This window comes from Ascaphus truei, chromosome 5 (genome assembly GCF_040206685.1).
Source record: "Ascaphus truei isolate aAscTru1 chromosome 5, aAscTru1.hap1, whole genome shotgun sequence".
Classification (NCBI taxonomy): domain Eukaryota; kingdom Metazoa; phylum Chordata; class Amphibia; order Anura; family Ascaphidae; genus Ascaphus; species Ascaphus truei.
The window spans coordinates 101911933-101935804 of NC_134487.1; the positions used below are offsets into that span (position 1 = coordinate 101911933).

At 44.7% G+C, this 23872-nt stretch overlaps 1 protein-coding gene across 2 annotated transcripts in view; it reads right to left on the minus strand.

Annotated features, from left to right (window-relative positions):
- Window positions 1–13847: 13847 nt before the first annotated feature.
- The window catches only part of WIF1 (Wnt inhibitory factor 1), a 91291-nt gene continuing 81266 nt past the window's right edge, over window positions 13848–23872 (minus strand). For both annotated transcript variants that reach the window (XM_075598947.1, XM_075598946.1), the window contains one exon: window positions 13848–14702. In XM_075598947.1, coding sequence (XP_075455062.1) covers window positions 14581–14702 — 122 coding nt within the window. In that variant the 3' untranslated portion in view covers window positions 13848–14580. The remainder of the gene's footprint in view (window positions 14703–23872) is intronic.

Genomic DNA, 23872 nt, shown 5'->3' on the forward strand with positions numbered 1-23872 from the left:
ACAACTCGCCAGCTCGGGAGATCCAGTCAGCCCGATCGGAAGACCCTTTCCCATCTCGGAGGGTTCCTGGTACAAACTCCCGCAGAGACGCCCATCCTGGGTCCGAGGCCACTGGATCATTCAAGGGAGGCCGCCACCCACAGTATTCCCTGAGAACCTGGACTCCTGTCACCCACCCGGTGGAGAGGATAACCCCACCAACCAGAAGGGAGGACCCCATCCAACAGCGGAGAGGTCCAAACACTGAGCCCCGTCGAGAGCTTCCGCAGACGACCGAGTTTGCGGACTCAGGAGATGAGGAGATGGACTGTTCATATGGCAGAACCACTGCCACAGCTTGTCTCCGAGGGGACCACAATCCGTGGTTAGTCCCAGCATCTTTGGAGGGGACAAAAGTAAACGCTGGACTCGGGCTCTGGAAAAACCCTGATCCTAGAGGGCCTAATTCCAAGCAATAGACTATCTTATGATTCTCCTTGGAATATCGAGTGTATCCATGGGGATACAAAGAGATAATCGACGGCAAACGTTCTACTACGTATCCAGGATAAAGAGGCTAGCCTACTAGTGGGAGTTGCCCCCTGGCTACCTGCTCCTGTTCTACTTGGCCGAGACTGGCCCTACCTCAAAACATTGTTGGCCCCTACTCCTACAGAGCCTACTTCTCTGGTACCGGAGAAGCCCGGAGACTTGTTCCCTTTTCCCCCAGAGATTTTCCCCCGTAGACACCATGTCCCAAAGACACGTAAACAGAGACGTGCGGAAAAAGAGGACTGGTTAAGAAAGGCTGGGACTTTTGGTAACATTAGTAAGCCCAAAGGACTGCAGGTCATGGCCGGGGGATGACCAGGGTGGGGAGCAGATAGATACGGGAGTGTTGCCAGCCCTGGATCTTCCTGACTTCCGTCAGAGGCAGAGGGAGGACCCAGCTCTGGCTAGACAATATGAGAAGGTGGTACAGGTCAACAACAAGATAATAGATGAACAAGGTGTAAAAGTGTATCCACATTTTGAACTGTTGAATGACATACTATATCGTGTGAATAAGGTTACACAAACAGGGGAGGTCATTCGACAGATGCTAGTCCCTAAAGTGTTGATTAAAACAGTGTTCACCCTAGCCCATACTCTCCCATGGGGTGGTCATTTGGGCAGAGATAAGACCACGGACCGCATCTCGTCCCGGTTTTACTGGCCATGCATACATGGTGACATCATAAAACTATGTGAGACATGTCCTGAATGCCAGTTAACTAGCCAAAAAGGACAGAAGCTGGCTCCCTTGGTTCCTCTGCCCTTGGTAGCTGTCCCATTCGAGAGAATTGGGGTAGATCTGGTCGGACCTTTAGAACCCTCTGCGAAGGGACATAAATTTATACTCGTTGTTGTTGATTATGCCACCAGATATCCCGAGGCCTTCCCTCTGAGATCAGCCACTGCTAAACAGGTTGCTCACAGGCTGTTAGAACTTTTTTCTAGGGTAGGACTTCCCCAAGTAATGTTAACTGACCAGGGAACAAATTTCATGGCAAAGTTAATGCAGGATGTCCTGAAGTTATTGGACGTAAAATCCGTCCGGACCTCGGTCTACCATCCTCAGACTGATGGATTGGTAGAGAGGTTTAACCGTACTTTAAAGTCTATGCTTAGGAAGTTTGTGGACACTGAAAAGCGAGCTTGGGATGAACTTCTCCCTTTCCTGTTGTTTGCAGTACGAGAAGTTCCCCAATCATCCACAGGCTTCTCCCCGTTTGAGCTCCTTTATGGACGCCAACCTCGGGGTATTCTCGACCTACTGAAGGAATCCTGGGAGGAGCCCACCCCCTCCAAGAATACCCTTCAGTATGTCATAGACCTTAGAAACCGCCTAGACATGATAGGTCGGTTTGCGAAGGAAAACCTCAAATCTGCTCAAGAACGTCAAGAGAGGCAGTACAACCAAAATGCTCGCTTGAGGGTCTTCCAACCTGGGGACCAAGTGATGCTACTACTACCGACATCAGAGAGTAAACTCCTTGTGAAGTGGCAGGGTCCTTTCCAAGTTCTCCGCCGCACCGGGGAGGTGAACTATGAGATCTCTCAACCAGGGTCCAGGAAGGGTAAACAAATCTACCACGTGAACCTCCTGAAACCCTGGAAAACGATGAGATCGCTGTTCATTCACCCTCGGAAAGGAGAGACGGATTTGGGTCCAAAGCTTCCAAAGGGTAGTACGTACACTGACCATCAGGTTCCCATGGGAGAGCAGTTAACAACGGAACAAAGGTCAGACCTACTTGATGTATGTGACCAGTTCTCAGATGTTTTTTCTGAGCTGCCAGGGCAGACTGATTTAGTGTCCCATAGGATTGAGACAGAACCTGGCATAAAAGAACGGTCCCGTCCCTATAGATTGCCAGAGGGCCGAAAAGACCTGGTAGAGAGGGAGATAATAGACATGTTGGAATTGGGCGTGATCGAGGAGTCCCACAGCGAATGGTGTAGCCCTATCGTGTTGGTCCCTAAACCAGATGGGAAGGTGAGGTTTTGCGTAGATCTGCGAAAGGTAAATGCTGTATCCAGATTTGATGCATATCCAATGCCTAGGGTGGATGAATTGCTTGATTCGCTTGGTAAAGCAGAGTATATCTCCACCCTAGATCTCATGAAAGGATATTGGCAGATACCTCTAGCGGAAGAATCCAAATGCAAAACTGCCTTCGCCACCCCTCTCGGTTTATACCAATTCGTCACTATGCCATTTGGAGCTTAGTGCATAGTCCCCTGTGTCAAATATGCAATCTCCGTGTATTACGGCAAGCTGGGAAAGGACTCTGCCCACATTGGTCACCAAATGGTCAGAGGACATTGGGTGGGATGGTGAGATGGACAAGATTACAAGCTAACTATAGAACATGTCTTCATCTTGACAAAAAAAAGGAATTCTCCATGGGAGACGGTTCAGAATCAATGGTCTACCCGTCTCCTGTTGAAGAAATTGAAATAGTATGAGCGCTTTCCTTAGAGCTGCAGACGAAGCAATATTCTACATGTGTTTTTGTAATAAGTCAGTCCTGTACTATGAGAAAATATTCAAAATAAGCATTTTAAAAAACAACAACTCTAAATTACATTTTTAATGTATTATAATGTAACCACCTTTTTATGTTCCTATAGCAACCATTTACAATGTCATATCCCTTTCCTCTTCTGAAACAGGCTCTGGCGTACCCCTTTTGGACCCTTGCCCTCTGTCTAGGAGTGCACTGCCTGGTCACATGATCTTCCCCACAGAACTTTGCATCTTTGGTCCTCTTCTGCTGCACTGACAGTCATTTAGTGAACCCCCGAGCCAAATCTTCACCGATCGATCACAGGCGAACGGATCGATTGGCAATTTAGCTAATTACTTATTATTGTGTGGATTGTATTGATAAACATAATAAAGGGGGGAAAAAATGTAAAAAATAAATAAATTGATAGCTTGGACTGCTGCTTTAAGGCTAAGGTCCCGCTGGAGGCTGCTACACGCCTGAAAATCGCGATCTGCGGTCTGTTAGGAGCGATCAGAGGTGCAGGGGGAGTGGCCTATATGGGGTGGGTGCGGCCATGACGGGGGCCATGGGCCATGACAAGTTTGCATCTGCTACAGCTATCCTCTGTCCCCAACCAATGGTTTTCTTGTCGTAAACCAGACTCCTAACTGTACAAAAGTATTAGCGTTGCAGAAATAGTGCCTGCATTTGCCTACATTCAAGTCGCCAACCCGGCTAAGTGAGAAGAGATGAGGGTCGCTATTCTGACTAAACTGGAGACAGGAAAAATGCTTGGCTGGTTTCTGAAATGATGTTAACAGACTTTGTGACACTGTGCTGTGTCTCCTTTTAGTTTCTCACCTTGAAGGAATATAACGGTGATCAGAAGTTTGCAATTGAGAAAGCCTATGCTATGGCGAAGCAGCACTCCCATTGGCTCAGGCTATCTCCCCTTTTGACTGGCTCACAGCGCACCATGTGACCGCTTAACCGCACGGGAACACAATCTTGTTGTATCTCCTGAAGAGCAAAGTAGTTCTGGCGCAAGGATAAAGTGTTTTTGTAAACACGAAACGCGTAGGAGGGTTAGTGCCTCCACTTTTTTTTAGATGGAACAATAAAGTATTAATTTTTATCCACTCTGTTTGGGACCCACTCTTTGGCTGCTGCGCCAGAACTGCTTTGCTCTTCATGTTAACCTCTTCACCCCAGGCTGCAAGCCTTTCCAGGACATCAGGATTGGGAGATCTACAGTGAGTAATATTTCAATTTATGATTGCTCCATGTGAGTCCAGGGACCGTCCCAATGAGGGGTTGATGTTTTTTTTTAGCCCTGCACCTTACCCTTAGGGTACATTGGCCCAACAGTGGACTTTACTACCCTTAAGCAGTTTCATATCCCTATCCTAGTCCTGCATCATGTTTATATGAATACATACAATAGATGCGTTATTGAAGCGCCTTTGTCACTTTGAAATGTTGTTGTATCCCCTGCTGGCTGACGCGCCTGGTGAGCAGAAACAGGAGACACCGGAGCCTGCCACTACAGAGGTTAGTGACTGGTGTGTGGTGCGCACACCGCCACATGCACCTCCGTCACCACCGGGGACCTGGCCTAAGACATCTTTCGTCGATTGCGATGGTGATGTAATTTACACTTAATCTGATTACATCTTTGTTGTCTGTGCTGAGATTTTGCTATGTACATGTATTGAATTAATTGCTGGGTACTGCACATCACATACCTCTTTCTATCAATGCAATTTTGGTGTGCACTCCATTTCTACATTATGATGTAGAGCAATGTAAGAACGTGTCTTTGTAATTCTGCCATGTCATCAAATCGTACTTTTAATTTAACTAATAAAATGTCAAAACAAATTCAACATCAGAATTTAGAACATGTCCGATTTTCTTCGGTTCCCCAGAGCACTGCTTTTGTGGTTACATAAAAATGGAACTGATAATGGGGTACAAAAAAGACATGCTGGGATGAATAAAGGTTAGATAAATAACCACATTTGCTATGCAATTCCCTCTGGATAATGAGGTGTGGTATTCAAAGATAACATACACTATTTTGAGTGTTGCATTCTCACTATTTTTTAATTCAGTTGTACTACATGCAAAGGGTTAAATAGCGAAAATAACATTATTTAGAAGTGCTCATGCTATCCATGAGGACCCACCATTGCTGAAGAACCCGCCTGACATGCAATGCGATGCAGATGCTTTGTATTCATCTTGGCTTGATGACTTTACTGCGATCTTTATTTCTCTAACTCTGATGAGCCGTCAGCTTTGCAAACCTTGCCATGTTTGTGCCCGCAACGCCGAGAAATATTTGTTTCGAATATTTCCGATTTTAATATGTGGTGCTTTTTAAGGGTTTCATTTGTGCTGTGCTGTGCGATTTTGAAGTCAGGCAAATTACATATTAGAATATTTCTTCTACTCTTCTACTGACAAAATTGTTTCCATGGTCCCTGTAGATTTGTATCTACAGTATGCTAATGCCAACTTATTTATTGGAACTGCTCGTGGCGGCCTGTCTGAGAAAGTACAGAGCTCCTGCTGCTACTTCCAACCAGAAAATGTCATACACCTCATTTGCCAATAAGTCATAAGAAACCATCTCAACAACACCCTTTGATAGATATAATTAAAGTATTTAACTCATTGTAGCATAGCTGGAACGGTTGAGGATAACATTTATTTTTTTAACTTGGATTTTTATTGATTTTTACCATCATACAGTGACGAGTATAAGTGTCTTCCACAGAGGTAACAATGATAACTCATACCACTTGCATTTACAGCAGGGCCCCGCTTCTCGGCGCTCCGCTGTTCGGCGATCCGCCGATATGACGGCACCGAGAAGGGGGCCGCCATCTTGGATCCTAAGTCGCGCATGCGCAGAATGGGCGGTTGCGCCCGGCGCGCATGCGCAGACCGTAGTTTGCGCATGCGCAGAACAGCGAAAATGCCGATTTGCACATGCAAACAACTGAAAATCGCCGGATCCGCTTTCCGGCGATTTTCACTATATGGCGGGCACCTGGAACGGAACCCGCCGTATACCCGGGGCCCTCCTGTATTTTTAACATTAAAGATTTCTTCACTCTGAGTTAAGGTAAAAGTTAAAAAAAAAAAAAAATTCCAATACTTTTCTTCCTTTTCATTAGTTGTCACTAGGGAACAATTTATGTAAGAGCTTAAATAAAGCTCATTTAATTTAAAAATTGTCCACAAATGTTCACCTCAACAGGTTTTCACTGCTGCAAAGTGTAAATCTGTATTGCTCCATTGAAGAAGTTAGTTGATAAAGAAGAATGTGAAGTTGTGGAACCGTGGGAGTAAGTTGGGAAAAGGCAGACACTATTTCCATAAAGTGCAATATTAACAGGGCCAAGAAAATGGTTAAGACCCAAAATACAGAATTATCTAATGGATAAAGTTCCTTCTCGCTTTCTTTTTTTGGCCCGTGTATAGGAAGCAAGGGGCCTCCGAAGCTAAACCACTTGAATTTTAGCTCTGGGGTTCCCCTGCTTACTGAGAACCTTACTAGGAAAGGTGCCGTCCGCAGCATCCCATCCAAGGGAAACAAAATGGAAGTTTAAATCTTTGTGTGACACAGGGGATTGAAAAGTCTTGGAAGCACTATCGGCACCTCCTCGGATATGTATCTCTGGAAGTAGGGAGACCCCGGAGTTGAAATAAACGTGGTTTACTGTAGCTACAGAGATTCCCTGCTTCCTAAACGTGTTAAACAAATACGTGTCAGGTCCCGCTGTCGTAACCATCTCCCTTTGGCACTGGCGCATCCCTGAGGTGCTAACTTTGCCTCAACCAAGATGGCCGTGGTCTGTTGCTACTACGCCTGAACCAAGATGGCCGAGATTGGCTACACCTGGGCTAGGCCTTTATAAAGCAGCCATTCCAACCAGCCAGTGCCCGAGCAAAGTGTCTGATTCCCTGTGTGTTTGAACCACATTTGTTCTCTACTTTGTCTTTAGCCTGCCCTGACCCTCACCTGGATTTGGACTTCACCTTGTCTTCCATCTGCCCTGAACTTGGACGGTGACCTCAACTATAGTTTCTCCAGCTGCCCTGAACTTGGACCGTGACCCCAGACTACGCTGATGCACCCTGTCCCGACCTCGGCCTGTGACCCGGATTATCCCCTCGATTAGAACTCAGCCCCGAGGCCTGTGTTCAGTCCCCACATCCTGCCTCAGCCCTGCGGATCAACTTCCTGGTCCTGGCATTCTCCCAATAGGGTGCCTGGGGCGAACTGCTCCTTTAAAAATATGTATTCTGAGGTTGTGTTTCGAAAACAATAAAAATCTGTCATTATCTACTCTTTTCCTGTTTTTATGTTAATTGTATTTGCTACGTGATATTTTTTTTCTTAATCAGTGTACATAAACTTTTGAAAGTACAATGATGCTGATTGTGTGATCATCGTTTATCATTGTTTTATTCTCCGTGAACTACACTTACATACACTAAATCATGTACAGGCATACCCCGCATTAACGTACGCAATGGGACCGGAGCATGTATGTAAAGCGAAAATGTACTTAAAGTGAAGCACTCCCATTTCCCACGTATCGATGCATGTACTGTACTGCAATCGTCATATACGTGCATAACTGATGTAAATAACACATTTGTAACAGGCTCTATAGTCTCCCCGCTTGCGCACAGCTTCGGTGCAGGTAGGGAGCCGGTATTGCTGTTCAGGACGTGCTGACAGGCACATGCGTGAGCTGCCGTTTGCCTATTGGGCGATATGTACTTACTCGCGAGTGTACTTAAAGTGAGTGTACTTAAAGTTGGGTATGCCTGTAAAATACTCACATGGACTTATTTATCTATTATTGCATGCGCTGTTAAGATAATACGGTCTTTGGGTATGGGATTTACCGCTCATCCTATTGGCATCTCTTTAGACACTTGGGCCATATAGACTAAGCGGTGGTATGCCACAAGACATCTTCTGGTATTAAAAGACACATTATGACCCATGCAGGTGATAAGAGGCTAATAGCAAGTTTGGTACAAGATAGAAAAAACAATCCATGTTTATGCTTTAACAAAAGCTGCCATCTTATCTGCAAGTACTTTGCTCAGTTTTCACTTCAAAGCTACTGAAATTAATTAATTGCATTTTAAGAAACCTGGAGGGTAACTCATTAAACTGCGATATTGCTGATCAGGTGAACAATTGCATTGAAGCTCTCGCTGAAGTCACGAGTATGGGGTCATTCACCTTGATAAAGGACTGTAGAGGTCCGAAACGCGTAGGTGTGTTTGTTACTTTGCCTGGATCCTAATAAATAGCTTATTTTTGGTACGTATCCCTGTTGGTGTTATTGCTACTCTACAGCTGGACTTGGTGCTTCGTTTTTTCCCTGTTCCACATTCTGCCCTGACCCTCACCTGGATTTGGACTTCACCTTGTCTTCCATCTGCCCTGAACTTGGACGGTGACCTCAACTATAGTTTCTCCAGCTGCCCTGAACTTGGACCGTGACCCCAGACTACGCTGATGCACCCTGTCCCGACCTCGGCCTGTGACCCGGATTATCCCCTCGATTAGAACTCAGCCCCGAGGCCTGTGTTCAGTCCCCACATCCTGCCTCAGCCCTGCGGATCAACTTCCTGGTCCTGGCATTCTCCCAATAGGGTGCCTGGGGCGAACTGCTCCTTTAAAAATATGTATTCTGAGGTTGTGTTTCGAAAACAATAAAAATCTGTCATTATCTACTCTTTTCCTGTTTTTATGTTAATTGTATTTGCTACGTGATATTTTTTTTCTTAATCAGTGTACATAAACTTTTGAAAGTACAATGATGCTGATTGTGTGATCATCGTTTATCATTGTTTTATTCTCCGTGAACTACACTTACATACACTAAATCATGTACAGGCATACCCCGCATTAACGTACGCAATGGGACCGGAGCATGTATGTAAAGCGAAAATGTACTTAAAGTGAAGCACTCCCATTTCCCACGTATCGATGCATGTACTGTACTGCAATCGTCATATACGTGCATAACTGATGTAAATAACACATTTGTAACAGGCTCTATAGTCTCCCCGCTTGCGCACAGCTTCGGTGCAGGTAGGGAGCCGGTATTGCTGTTCAGGACGTGCTGACAGGCACATGCGTGAGCTGCCGTTTGCCTATTGGGCGATATGTACTTACTCGCGAGTGTACTTAAAGTGAGTGTACTTAAAGTTGGGTATGCCTGTAAAATACTCACATGGACTTATTTATCTATTATTGCATGCGCTGTTAAGATAATACGGTCTTTGGGTATGGGATTTACCGCTCATCCTATTGGCATCTCTTTAGACACTTGGGCCATATAGACTAAGCGGTGGTATGCCACAAGACATCTTCTGGTATTAAAAGACACATTATGACCCATGCAGGTGATAAGAGGCTAATAGCAAGTTTGGTACAAGATAGAAAAAACAATCCATGTTTATGCTTTAACAAAAGCTGCCATCTTATCTGCAAGTACTTTGCTCAGTTTTCACTTCAAAGCTACTGAAATTAATTAATTGCATTTTAAGAAACCTGGAGGGTAACTCATTAAACTGCGATATTGCTGATCAGGTGAACAATTGCATTGAAGCTCTCGCTGAAGTCACGAGTATGGGGTATGGTAATGGATTTCAGTGAATATGTAATTTCTGATGCAGCAACTATCATAGAGCTATTTAAGCCACCATCACCATCAAGGGCTTCTTGAGAAGCTCACAACAGCACAACCAAGAAAATATAGCTTTTCACTTGTGTCACAGTGTTGTATGTTCAAGAGTTTCAACTGTCAATGCTGATATTTTACACGTTTCAGAAAAAATAAGTCCTAAAACTGACCGGGAAAATAAAATATTACAAGAAAGGCTCTGCGGCTCATTCCGTAAGGTGTGATAGCGTAGAAGATGTGCTATTGCATGAAAAGGTCCATTGACTTTAATGGTGCTTTTCCTGTGATAACACATTATCTGCACTATCACACTTACAGAATAAGGGCCTCTGTGTGCAAACCCAGATATGCCCCAGTGCTAAATATGATAATCATTATTCATTAACAGTAGTGACAACGAGGAGGATGATCCTCATTAAGGAGAAAAAAAAGAACTACAGTATTATAGCAGACAATCTGTGAAATTTAGGGATAATATTGGGATTTGGATAAGTAGAAAAGTGACCTTTTAAGATTTCATGGGAAACATCAAGGGCAGTCTGAAAAACTTAAGGGCAATGGTGATGAGAAGGATCTGGGGAATTTGGGGGGATATGCACATGTTAAAGAAATGTGTGGTCTAAAAATCTCTAAAATATCTTTGAAGAATGTTCATGGTGTTGCAGTAATGTATAGAGAGCATTTAGTGAATAGTGATGGAAAGGGAAAGGTAATAATAATTGTAAAAGTAATAGGACTTCTAAAAAAGAGATTGGGAGTGGACTGGTAAAATGCACCCTAGGTAGAATAGCTAACTGGAGTACTATAAGAAGGTACTGTAGCTTCATTGAAATCTGGTGGGATTAGGTTAAACAATGGAAATTGCCATTCGATAATACCCTGGATCGGCAATTTCATAGTTGAATAAATAACTGCCCTTTGGGCTATATTAACCAAGCAAACTTATTTTATGTCACCTCTTACTGCTGGAAGTGTTGTAAGGTGTCTTCTAACACCACAAGGTGTGTTATAGCAGAAGACTGCTTAGTAAATATGGGCCTATTGCTTGAGCCTATTTACAACAGCAACTTTGAAGTTTTTCTCATTAAACATTGGCAATGCAACACAGGTTCGTTTACTTCTTTTTGGCACCCGTGAAAATCTCACTATTGCCAAGACTAATATCCCCACGTCTGTTATAACTTTATAACCAGGATTGTTTAGTTGTATCAGTGACACGAAAGAAGGATCAGACAATAGTAAATCAAGAATATTTTATTTAATTAAGTAAATTATACAATATGAGACCTGATCTCAGCTGAATTATCATAATGGCTTTGAAGCGACATAAGAATTATACCTCAACTGTTACACGGTAATCATGTTTACGGATGAAACATAGCTGTAGTTGCATTAATAATATAATGTTTCTTCCATACTGCGATTGGACGAAAGCTGGCATGCTGTTAAGTTTCCATATTTGGCTGATCACAGCGCTTCAGAACATAGCGAATCAGGCCCTTTGACCATATGTACTGTAGATTAATTAAAATCACTCAACTAATAAAAATAAAACTGCTCTGTTCTGGCCATTTTTTTATAGCTCATTCTTGGCATGAAGTGAAATACAGTTCACTTTTCAATACCCCTCACCCAAGATTTATGTTAAAAATAATGATGGGCAGAGGTAGTAGTCAATTTTTTGGAGAGCTACAATATTTCATTTTAGGTCTGATTATTTTGTGGTAGTACATAGTATATCTCTCAATTTGGTTCACTCTCGTTAATTGTTTGTCATGTGACCATGATAGTTTTTCAGTACAATACCCAAGGCCGAGGTTTAAAAGGTAATAGAAAAGTTGTGGCACGTGTGATCCACCCGTGCATGAGTATGGGGATTGTAATGAATTTCAGTGAATACGTCATTTTCTGAAACGGCAAATACCACAGAGCTGTTTACGTCACCCTCAAGTTGTACGTCAGATGCTTACAACAGTACAGCCAAGAAAAAATAGCCTGAAAAATGGTCGGAAATCATCAAAGTGTGATCCGTGCTATCGCGCCCAAATCAGTGTAATCTGCCAATGACTTTAATAGCAGGTATCACTTTGATGACCCCGGGTTACTTTGTGGAATTCAGGGATAATATTGAGATTTGGAGAAGCAGACGAGTGACATTACTGACAAATTTGACTGACAAATGGTACATCCACCAATCAGATTGGTGGATGTACCATGTGTCCAGGCATTAGGTTTGGCAGAGAATAACTTCTCTACCAAACTTGATGGAATCACATGGCTCATCCACCAAAACCGAAAAAATAGCAGTTGCTGGCAAAAAATGTGAGTTTGGGCATTTTTTCAGCTACCGCAAGGGTTGTAATAGCAAGAGTGCTACGGCTATTTAAAAAGCCGTTTTCAAGCTATATTGCTATGTTATTGAAGCTTTGTGAATAGCTACCGTATACCTGCAAAATAGTTTGAAAAGTACACTTAACAAGCGTTAAGTCACTTATCGAAGTTTAGTGAATAGGTCCCTATGAGACTGTTGACAGAAATACAATGAAAGTTGACAAATATCCAGGTGCCCTACTTATTACTATTTGCTTTTTTTTAACACCAAAAAGTGGCGAAAATAATACAAAATATATAATTTTTAAGTCTTTGCATTATTGTTGGAAACGAATTAGGAAAACAGTATTAAATATAAGCCCATTTATGCATGTGTGATATCCATAGAAGTGTGTATATTTTTGAGGAAAAAGTGCAATTATATCCCCACTTTTATGGTTAGATGGACAAACGTTGCCTGATCTTCCTACAAGCCTCCACCTCACGCCTCCCATTACTTATGTGGCACCAACATACTCCTGTTTTGTAATGGGAGCAGCAGCCCAACCCCATGTAATACCACTCACCAACTTCTGTACCATATCTTAGCCTACAAAAATCTCTCGCCGGGTTTCATCCTCAACGGCAATGAGTCTTTGTTTTTTTATCTTCTATTCTTCAAGCGAAATTAAAAAAAAAAGAGAAAGTGAAGAGGAACTTTGGGTTCATCTGTCAAAACACACAACCGGCACAAGGATGCATCGTTGTTGTCCTTTCTTGTTTGTTTGTGTTCATAATATAGGTGCCACCAGAGATCACCATGATATACATACTGAGGATTTTATGGGCCATTCAGGTGCCACCTGACACTTTGTCATTTATTTGTTTGAGTTGTGAGGTTTTTCGCAACACATACTGTAAGATGTTTACCTTATTTACTAATATTATGGTAAATATTTCTATAAAGTAATACTTCCGAAAATAGTGTACATAAAGAAACTAAATATTAAGAAATAATGCTAAATTAGAGAAACGTATGCTAAAATGACATTTGATCTCAATTGTCTTCTGAACAAGGCTCATTTCTGTTCACACACACCTGGGAACAATAAAGAAGAGTTACAAGTGCAAAAATCACAGGTGGGTATTGATATCATTGATGACCTCTTTTTTCATCTTTGCAGGATATCGTAGAGAATTGCTTTTAAGTCCAAAAACAAATTCTTTCATTTCTAAAAACTGATCACATGGTCTGGCGATTGTGTCACTTTCTTCAATAGAGCTCAGTTCACCAACACCAAATACATGTTATTATTAAGGGGTTCTGTTTATTTCCGTCACTCCTATAATAAAAGGTGGTCCACTAATATTACTTACCACCAGCACTTACAATCATGCTCCGTCTTATACAATCTAGTTACAACCTCTTCTGCAAAATCGTACCTTCTTAAATGTTAGCAATATCCAAACTAATTCCCATATTTGCATTCCTGCTAACTTTCCTGGTGAACACTCAGTATCTGGATGTCATAAAAAGTCTTTTTCACATAGAAACCAATGAGCCATATGTTCTCAGTATTTGTGTTCAGGGTACCGTATGGGATGACAGAATCCATGTTAAGTTTTAATTTAATTCGATACGGAATTAATAAAAATGATTTTAGAAAAAAATAGGATGGAGACCATAATGCAGAGTTAAAAAAAAAAGGAAAAGAAGCAAAATAATATTACATCCCCAAGATATAAGGATCCCCAATAAAGACACAATTGTAACACATACAATCTAAGTGGCACTTTTATTTTATGCACAATAATATAGAAAAGTTCATTGTGATGACAATATATCATATTGCTTTGAAGCGAATATAAAATGTCCATACATTATAGTTCTGCAGTTTACAATATACTATTTTATTCAATGCCACTTACTACCAAGAGATGCTCTTATTTCTAATTCTGCGAGAGCACAATGAGATCCTACCATGCGGAACTGGGCCGCAATATATTGCAGACTGATACATTGCAGGCCTCTCCAGCATTGCAAGGTATTACGAAATGTAATGAGCTCAAATTTTTAAATTATGAAATGATATGTTTAAGAAAAAAAATGACACAGAGCAAAGAAATAATAAACACCACTCTGTCCGTCAACGGCCTGCAATCTCTGATGTTAAAATCTACACCGTGCTGGAGACTTGTCACTGCCTCTGAACTTTACTTTGAAATGTTTCATGTCGGACAGTTGTTATTAAACAAAATGAAGAGTGCTGAAAAGGGGGTGTACAACTGAAATATGTTACAAAAGTTCTGAGGACCACTGAAAGAAGAAACCTATTTAATTATACTAAACACATATTTATAGAACTTAAAAGAAATAGTAAATATCATCTCAGTGGTTTATAATGAAGCTAATAAGATTCATGCCTGTAATCTTAAACTGTAATGAACAGCACTTTAACATCCAACACATGAAAGGTTAATGAAGGCTGTGAACTTTATGTAATGTAAAAGGTTTCAGATGTGCGGGTTCACCAGATATAATTGGATTCGGGTGGAACATGCCTGTCTTCAGTCCTTTTAGGTGAAGGCGTGTGCTGTCTGTTTTTGGTGCCTGCTGGCCTCAAGGCATTCATCAGGTTGGCTCCATACCCTGAAAAATTATCCACAGTTCAAGAGAAACGAAATTACCAAAACAGACTTTCTGTCATTATTCACACTTTACAAAATCCTTCTCAACCTTTTTTTTTAAACATATTGGAAATTCAATTCTACAACGGTCAGCATATCTACATGGCGGCCAAAGTGATCATGGACATTTTAATGGATCTTAAACTAATTATGGTCATGTTACAGAGTATAGTCCTCTAACCTCAGGAAATGAATACAAGTATTTATGGCCTGGAAAACAATAATGAGTCTCACCTTTTACACTTAGGGCATACTTTATCAAGGCATTCCCACTGTAAAACTCGTGCAATGCTGATGAAAAAAAGCCCCAATCTGGTGTTGTATTTTAGTTTTACATTTGCAGCAGGAGATTTAATGACCCCTAAATTACACTGCAGTGAATGCACCTCTTAATCTGAGAAGTATTGAAACGTTGATTGTCAAATCAACTTTTTTCTATGTCTGGCAAGAATTATTTGTGCTGGTCTTTTTGTGCTTTGGTGCTTTGTACGTTTCACTCACCATGCACCCAGGCACTTTTCGGTTTGTTTGTGTGTGCTCACCACCCGACACCTATAAATCTACAGTATAAATATCTATGTGTATATGTATGTATACATACATACACACAAATACACCAGTGTGAAGGGATTGGGGCAAACACTGGACAATACCAGACTTCTGTAAAGGGTGCTATCGGGGTACCTATAAGGCACTGTATAAAAAGAACAAAGGGATAGGCACATCAAAAATTTGCAAAAAAATTATAAAGAGCTCTAGATAAAGGCTCCAGAAAGTAGCCGAAACGTTGAGCCAATAAAATAAATGTTTTGATAAGTTTTGGTGTGCCTATACTTTTAATATATACATATTGCATATTGCATATTTAGCATATGAAAGAATATATGAATGGTAAAATACATTTGTATACATGTACATTTATTACATTGCAGTTCAAAACTTTTTCCAAATAGCTTTTTCTGGACCACAATGGTGGAGAGATAAAATAAAAGTAGAATATAATTTTGCCAAATTAGCAATTCATTGAGCAATTATATTCACAGATCCTTTCCAACTTCATTGCACATTAAGTTAACACTTTGTTGTATGAGGGAATAGACCATTTGGAACATCGTTGTTGACTTTACAGCTCAGAGCTGTAAGTAAACGTTGTAACTCCTATAATTAGACTGTGCTAGTCTTATCAAGGAAGATGAATTAACCATATTATATTTGCCTTCCAGGACTAGTTCTGCTAATTCATCAACAATTGTACATTAATTTAGAGCATAGCTAAATGTCACACAGTGCCCTGTTTACTGAGGTGAATATGAGATGCAGTTCCATAAACAATTACCTAATAGAACTGGGGACATTTTTTTGAGGGCTCAGTCAAAGAAAATACGTTTAACAAACTACTGAAAAAATATAGACCATTGCAAAAATAAACTGTATTTAAATTTGCAATTTTTTTTTTTTTTATAATTTCAAGTATATTGGAAAATTTTCATTATAAATAGCATTGCAATACAAATGACATGAACATTCACAGTATTACAGTCATGTGCGATACTGTTAGACTCTCCCACTGGTGCAACAAGTGCTCACGTGTAAACATAATGTCCCTAATACCAGCTGGGATATTTAGGTAATTTAAATTTAGGGGAACAAAAAATTAAAATTAGGGGGGGGGGGGGGGTGGGAGGAGGAGAGGGGGGGGGCGCGGGCACTCTGCACTGCCTCTTTCCCATAAGTGGCTGGTTGATTTGCTATGCACAATTTGTTTGCCGACCTCTTGGTCCTCCCAAAGTGTTCATAAAATATGCCCTCAACTAGGTCTCGTAATCCGGTCCGCTTTCTTTGTATGAGAATGCATTTGGGATTATCAATGCCATATCGTGGCTACCTCAACCCCCGGGATATCTGTCTGTTCCAGCCAAGGCGTCCAGACTTTTAGATATTTTTCGCCAGTGTCATTGACCAGACTCGTCAATTTTTCCATCTGGCATATGTACCATAATCGATTCCGAATTTTAAGGATATTTGGGATCTCTGGCTGTTTCCACATAGCTGCGATCTCGCACCTCGTTGCTGTTGCAAAATGTGCAACTAGTTTATTGCCTGATTTTGAAAGGCCCTTCCATGGTCTGCTCAATAGGAACAGCCACGGATCAGGGGGAATTGTGAGGTCAAAAATCCTCTGGATCCAATGTCTAATCTCTTCCCACAGGTGTGAGATCCGAGGGCAAGACCACAGCATGTGCAACAGGTCCGCCGATTCTCCGCACTGTTTTGGACACAGCGGGGAGTATCCTGTGACAAACCTTGATAATTTTAATGGGGTGAGGTACCACCTCATCAGTACTTTATATGCATTCTCCTTCAAAGTAGTGCATATGGAGCTCTTAGCCGTAAATTTGCAATTTTACAAACAAAAAACAATTATCAGTGCACTGTTACATAAAAATAAAAGTGCACTATATAATGATGGTGAGTGAAAAAGAATCCAAAGGGGCAGAGCACCCCTCCTGTCACCCACTGGGAGGCAAACTCTGAGACCATCCTAGCGGACTGTCTGGATACGGGAGCGCACCAGCGCAAGGAACATGGCAACAATGTTTATTGGGACTGCCCCTTCCAAACACAGCTTCCTGGTCTTATAAATGGCTAGATTAGTCAATGCCAGGACCAGGTTGGTGAGGAAATCTCTAGGTTTATTGTCCCCGGATACTGGGCACCCAAAAATAAACAGCTGAGGGGAAAAGGGCAGCCAGAACTGCAGAAGAAGGCTCCACAACAGAAGCTGCAGTCTGGCATAGCTACAATGAATTTGGTACATGGACTCCCTTTTGCCTCAAAAGGGGCAGGTGGCAGGGGAGTCCATGAAGTGGGCCAAGTACTCTCCCATGCTTAGTGCACCGTGGAGGATTCTCCAACTCAGATCCCCAGTGGGGCGGGGAACCATCTCTGAATAGAGTTCCCTCCACTGAGGCCTCTCACCCTTAATTACTGGAAGCACCTTCCTCCAGATGGTATCGGGGAGGGTGAAGTAGTGCATTATATGGAGCACGAGAGAGTACAGCCCTTTCCTCAGTATGCTACATAAAGATGCCGGGGACATGTCTTCCAACCTGCTGAGGTTGGGGATGACTAGAGCCTGAGGGGGTTGCTGTGAATTTGGTCCCACGCAAAGATCCAGAGACCTGGGGGTGAAAGGTGGGCATGATTCTCTGATCTGCAATACCCCCTCAATGAAGGTGAGTGAGTCTAGATAAATGGCATCTTTAAACTCCTGGATCAGATGGTGAGAGATGCGGGCAGCAGACAGACCCATACGGTGTGCGAGCACCTCTGCCTCTACCCAGTTGCTCGTAGTCCAGGAGATCACAGACTCTGGTCACTCGGGCCAGGATTAGTCGGCAGCAGATATAGGGTGACTCCAACATCTGAGCCCAATCTTCCAGATTAAACAGCAGGGGCTTGGCAAGGAAATCAATCCCCACCAACGCCTTTCCTTTCCAGGTCATAAAGACCAGGCTCCAGGCCCTTCATAGGTCCTGTTACTATGCTGGCGGTCCCGAACGGTCTCTACCTAACTCCTCAGGCTTGATTATAAACAGTTGCCGGTCATATACCATATCGCGCAGTCACCAGCTGGCACCACTCTGGGGAGCAGCGAATAGGTATCTCTGACGGTATTGGAGGTGGAAAGTGTGTATCTGGAAGCAGACGCACACTACTCCCGGTCTGCCCTCTCCCAGAGGGAGGCATGCAACACCCGCAGAAACCCAATGCTTCCCCATCCAGAGAAAATCCAGCAACTACCTCTGGATCTTGCTGATGAATTCAGGAGTGGGACCCAGCTGACTGGCGACCAGCTGGCTGACCACCAGAGTCCTTCCCCTGAGGGAAAGAATTTTTGACAGATACACTCTTGACTCCAGATGAACGATGACTCATTCTTCAAGATCACTGAAGTTTTCTGGGGCTGGGTTCCCTGCAACAGACAGGTAGACTTCTAGATACTTGAGAGCATCGATCCCCCATGAGATATTATAAAATGTGGGGGGCAAGGAGTCTACCTGTAAGGGACCTCCCAAAAGGCCGGAGCACTTGGACCAGTTGATCCAAGCTGAAGAGGCCGCTGTATAGACCACCTGGCATGCTTGTGCCTGCTCCAGATCAACCAGATCCTGGGCCACGAGGAGCACATCATCAGCATAGGATGACAGGACTACCCGCATGTCAGACTCTGGCAGCCCCAGCCCAGTGAGTCTCTTACTCAGTAGACAAAGGAAGGGATTGATGGCCAATGCGTATAGTTGCCCGGATAGAGGGCATCCTTGATGTACTCCCAGACCAAACGCCAAAGGATGTCAGGGACCAATTGATCTTCACAGACACTCTGCAGAGCCGCATAGCATCTAGAGAAGGCAAAGCCGAAAACCTGCACTGTCTGTATAAGGTACACCCTGTCAAACATGTTCTAATGATCTAAGGACAGGAAGGCGAGTGACAGACCAGACCTCTATGCATAGTGCAGCAAGTCCCGGACCAGAGAGATATTATCATGAATGGTCCGGTTCGGGACAGAATAGAACTGGTCGGGGTGAATCACTTCTGTCAGCATGGACTTGAGCCTATGATCTTATCGTCCGTGCTGAGCAACGGGACCAGTCACCAGTTAAATATTTCGTAGAGATCCCCCTTCGCCAGCAGAGACAGTACTGCCCACGGACACGAAAGGGGCATCTTACCGGTCTCGAGGGCTTTTGTCAGGACCTCAGTGAAATCAGGTCCCAGCATCTCCCAGAAACACTGGAAGAACTCCACAGTCAGCCCATCTAGCTCCGGTGCTTTTCCGCGGGACATGAGATGGACGGATTCAGGGAGCTCAGCCAGAGTCAATAGTAACTCAAGCCGCTCCCTTCCACCCTCGCTGACTGTGGGAAGCCCCTCCCATAAGACCCTGCATTCATTCAGCTTGGTGGACTCCGGAGAGAATAAGTCTCTGTAGCACCTACGGGCTCTGTCCCGGATGTTCTCTGGGTCCTTCAGAGGGAAACCATTCTCTTCCAGTAAGCATGTGATGGTTTCCCCTCTTTCTTTCCAGCACGTAGAAGAGGCACAAGCCACGACCCATCTCCCGAAGGAACGGAAGGCAGGAACGCACGTAAGCCCCCTGAGCTTGCTGATCTTCCATGTCTCGGGGAGCGCACTTCCTCACTACGTATGCACTCTGCAGGTATTGGTCCCCTGACGCAGACAGCTGCCTTTCAAGATCAAGCACTTTCCCCCTAAGGGCCTAGATCACAGCATCTGCTAGCACCTTTGGCTTTCTCCTGACACACGAGGCACAGGCAACCTCTCCAGCCCGTCCAAATATCCTAGATCGACAATGCGAACCCTTTGTCCTCCAACAATGTATTGTTGAAGTGCCAATAGGCATCCTAGGGCACTGCTGGTAGCAGCGCCACCATCATCGATGCACAAATGTGATCTGAGAACGGCGCCAGCCTAATGGCACTGGACAGGGCTCGCGACAGGCTGTGGCTGGATAAATACCACCTGTCTATCCGGAACCAGGACATCTGTTCACCCCACACCCTAATGCAGGTGAACTCAGTAGATGCCCCGGGATGTTACATAGTTACATAGTAGATAAAGTTGAACAAAGACATGCGTCCATTAAGTTCAACCTATGCTAAATTTAGACAACATATACTTTATCCTATATCTATACTTACTTATGATCCAGAGGAAGGCAAACAAAAAACCCCAGTGACATATCATCCAATGATAAGGGGAAAAATAAATTAATTCCTGACTTCAAGAATTGGCAATCGGATTACTCTCTGGATCAACATCCTACCCATGTTTAATTATTTGGTAATTATTTGGTTATTTGTATACATTTCCTTTCTAAAAAGATGTCCAACCTTTTTTTGAACAAATCTATTGTATCTGCCAACACAGTTTCCATGTGTAATGAATAATGAATAATCTCCCGCAGTGTCGATGCAGTGTAGAGTTGTACTATTCCGGTCCAGAGTCTTGAGGGTGCAGTTGAAATCACCCCTGAGCACCATGCACTTGTCTGCGTCGACTGTCTCCAGGTATTCAGACAGTCTGGCGAAGAACTGCATTTTCAAGGGTCCGATGGCAGGAGCATACACATTCAAGAAATTGAATGTGCAGTCCTTGTGCCGAACCCTGACATGAAATAGACAGCCTGGAAAACCAGCAAACAGTAGCTCTGGTTGAAAGGTCTCTGAGAACAGGGTCACCGCCCCACAAGATGACAGCATGTGGTGGCTGAAGAAGACCCTTCCTTGCCACTCCAGATGCCAGCAGGCTTAAACATTTGTGTTATGAGTGGTATGGGTTTCTTGCAGGAACCTCAGAGAACCTCAAGGACTCCTTGAGAAAGCGCCTAGCAGGCGTGAAACATGTAGGAGGTGTCCATGGAGATTGCTGTTTGTCAAAATAAAGCCCTTTTTTGAACTGTGTGATAAGTGCTGCTTATCTTGGATTCTGCCGTTTAGTTGCTGCTCTGGATGTTCTTTCTTTTTTGTCTATCTTTGCCTGAGATCCAGGAAGCACATGACGGAGGGAGCGTGGGAGTCCATACAGCTGACACAGATGCTGTATACACAGCCGCAACTACCGGCACAGCAGCTGCAGCTCTGTTTGCCTTGATTGCACTATCCTCTTTGGGGGGGACTAACATATGAGGTAAGAAGTCAATTTTCCTTACCTCTTGGCCCCCATCCAAGTGCTAGGCACCAGACCCCACTTACAGATCTCCCTCCACGATAGAACTACACATGAGGTCAGACTCTTTGTCAGCATACACCCTGAGTGCATGACAGCAACACATTGACGATTATGATGGGTCCCCCTTTGGAGTTTTCAGAGGGGCTCCATCATACACTCCACTTGTGACCTTGAGATAGAATATTCAGGGGTAGCCGGTGGTAGTTGGGTGGAGGGCCCCGAGTGACTTTGGGTGCTACAGAGGCACGCAGTGCCTTCACCGCTTCTTCCACCGCCATCTGGGCAGATGGGATATTGCAGGGGCTGCAACACTCTAGGGAGGGTTCTCCTCAGCGAGCATCCATGGGGAAGGTCCAGCCCAGCAGAAGCCTCCAGCAGAGAGCCCAACTGAGACTCTCCCCAGAGAGGGCCCACCTCAGAAGTTTCACCGATATAATTTGGGGAGCTCGCCACAACACCCCCCCCCTCATATACGTTTCCCCTGCTCCATCCCCCATGCCTCCAACAACCCCCTAAATCCCACTCCCAGAGTCATCCATGGGGGTCAGCCTTATTTCATACCGCTCTGCTGGTGACACGAGCTGGGGCATTGCCCTAGGTGTGCCATTTATAGGTAGTACAGCCAGAGGGGGATCTTGACTGACCCCCCAGTCCCCAGGGAGAGCTGCCTTTGGTACGAATGGCAAGTCCCCTGGGACTATTTTACAGTTGAGAGGGGTACTGGAGGGCACATCAACATCCATGTCCAGGGCCTCAAGCTGTATAGCACTCTGGTCCCCCATCCCTGACACCTGGGGTACCTCCCTTTCCCCTCCCACTACAGCCAGATCCCCTGACCTTACGAGGATCTGGAATGGAGTCTGGCCCAGGTTGGCTGATCTTAATCAGTGGGCGGACAAGACTGTGCAGAACAGATGCCTTGCTCCGCTTAGGAGTCTTAGGCCCGGGCCATAGAGGGGTGAGGCGATCCGGACCGCGCTGACGCTGAGGCTCGCCTGCTGAAATCTGGGCGATTTCATGCCCATACAGGCGAGCCAGCGGGCGCGATCGGAGCATGGGGGGAGGTGGTTGGAGGCGGGGCAGTGACGTTGCTGGGCCAATCGCCCGCGACGCACTGATGTCGACGTCACGGCGTCGACGTCACGGCGCCGTGACGTCGACACTGCTGTGCTGGGATTGGAGGTTTTCAGCCGACAGCGCGCTGAAAAACAGCTTGGCGCTCGGCTGAAACCTCCATCTCGTCAGCACGCCTGCGGACGCTCGCGTGAGCCCCCTCTCAAGGCATCCTCATTGAGGATGCAGGGGCTCAGCGCGGAGCGTCCGCACGCCTCAGCACGGCTTGTCCTTCTATGGACTCGGCCTTAGAGGGTGAACATAGTAATGTTCACCCTCCTCGTCCCTAACCACCCTTCTATGGGTTTTAAACTTCCTATTCCGGGGGGCGATTCCCCAGGAGAGGGTGCTACTGTCTACCCAGTGGGAGTTTTACTCCAGTTCTCCCGCACCCTGCTTATATTGAGGGTAGGGTGTGTTTATGTCACGCCTGCATGCCCGCAGACCTGGCTAGACCCCAATACCGAGGTGGGAACGGTATGATACCACACACCCACAGCAGTGGGAGCAAGCCCGGAGTGTGGTATAGCGTTGCTGGGCCTGTAGAAAGAGCTGTTAGCATATACTTGCAACGCTGGGGATTGTCCGAGAGAATAGTCGTGTCCGTGTGCCAGATCCAGGAGTCCAGAGGTTAACGTAGTAGAAGGAGTAGCAGTGTTCACAGGGATACCAGACAGCAGAGTAGTCCAGGACGAGCAGGGGTCAAAACCAGGGAGATCCAATAAATCACAGGAGCAGGATACAGGGAGTACACGGAGAGAGCAAAGCATAGGTCAGGTACACACAGGGAAACAGGAACTATGCAGAGCGGGGAAGAAGTGGACAGACAGGGATTATAAAGGAGGAGTTACCAATGGGAGAGAGGGGAGGAGTAGAGTGAGAAGTGGGAGAAGACAATGATAGGACAGGAAGAGAAGAGGAGGAGACAGAAGGGGCGGACAGGGGAAAGGCCTGAAGGGATTGGGAGGTCGGAGACCTGGGAAACAGGACAAGAGGAACCTGTGCGTGTGCCCTCTGTAAGGTGGGAGTGCTCGTGCACTGGTTGCAACCCAGCAAGGGATCGCATGGAGCAAGGGAAGACCGCAGGGGGCGGACGGAGTTCAACGAAGGGGAACATGCGCGCGACGTTAGACTGCGCGATGGCATACAGCAGATATCGGAGGAGACAGGTGAGTCAGGGAGTGCCGGGGCAGAGCGTGTGCGCGTGCCCTCCGAGGATTGGGGGAGTGCACGCACCAGACGCGTCACCAGGCGTGCAGAGCG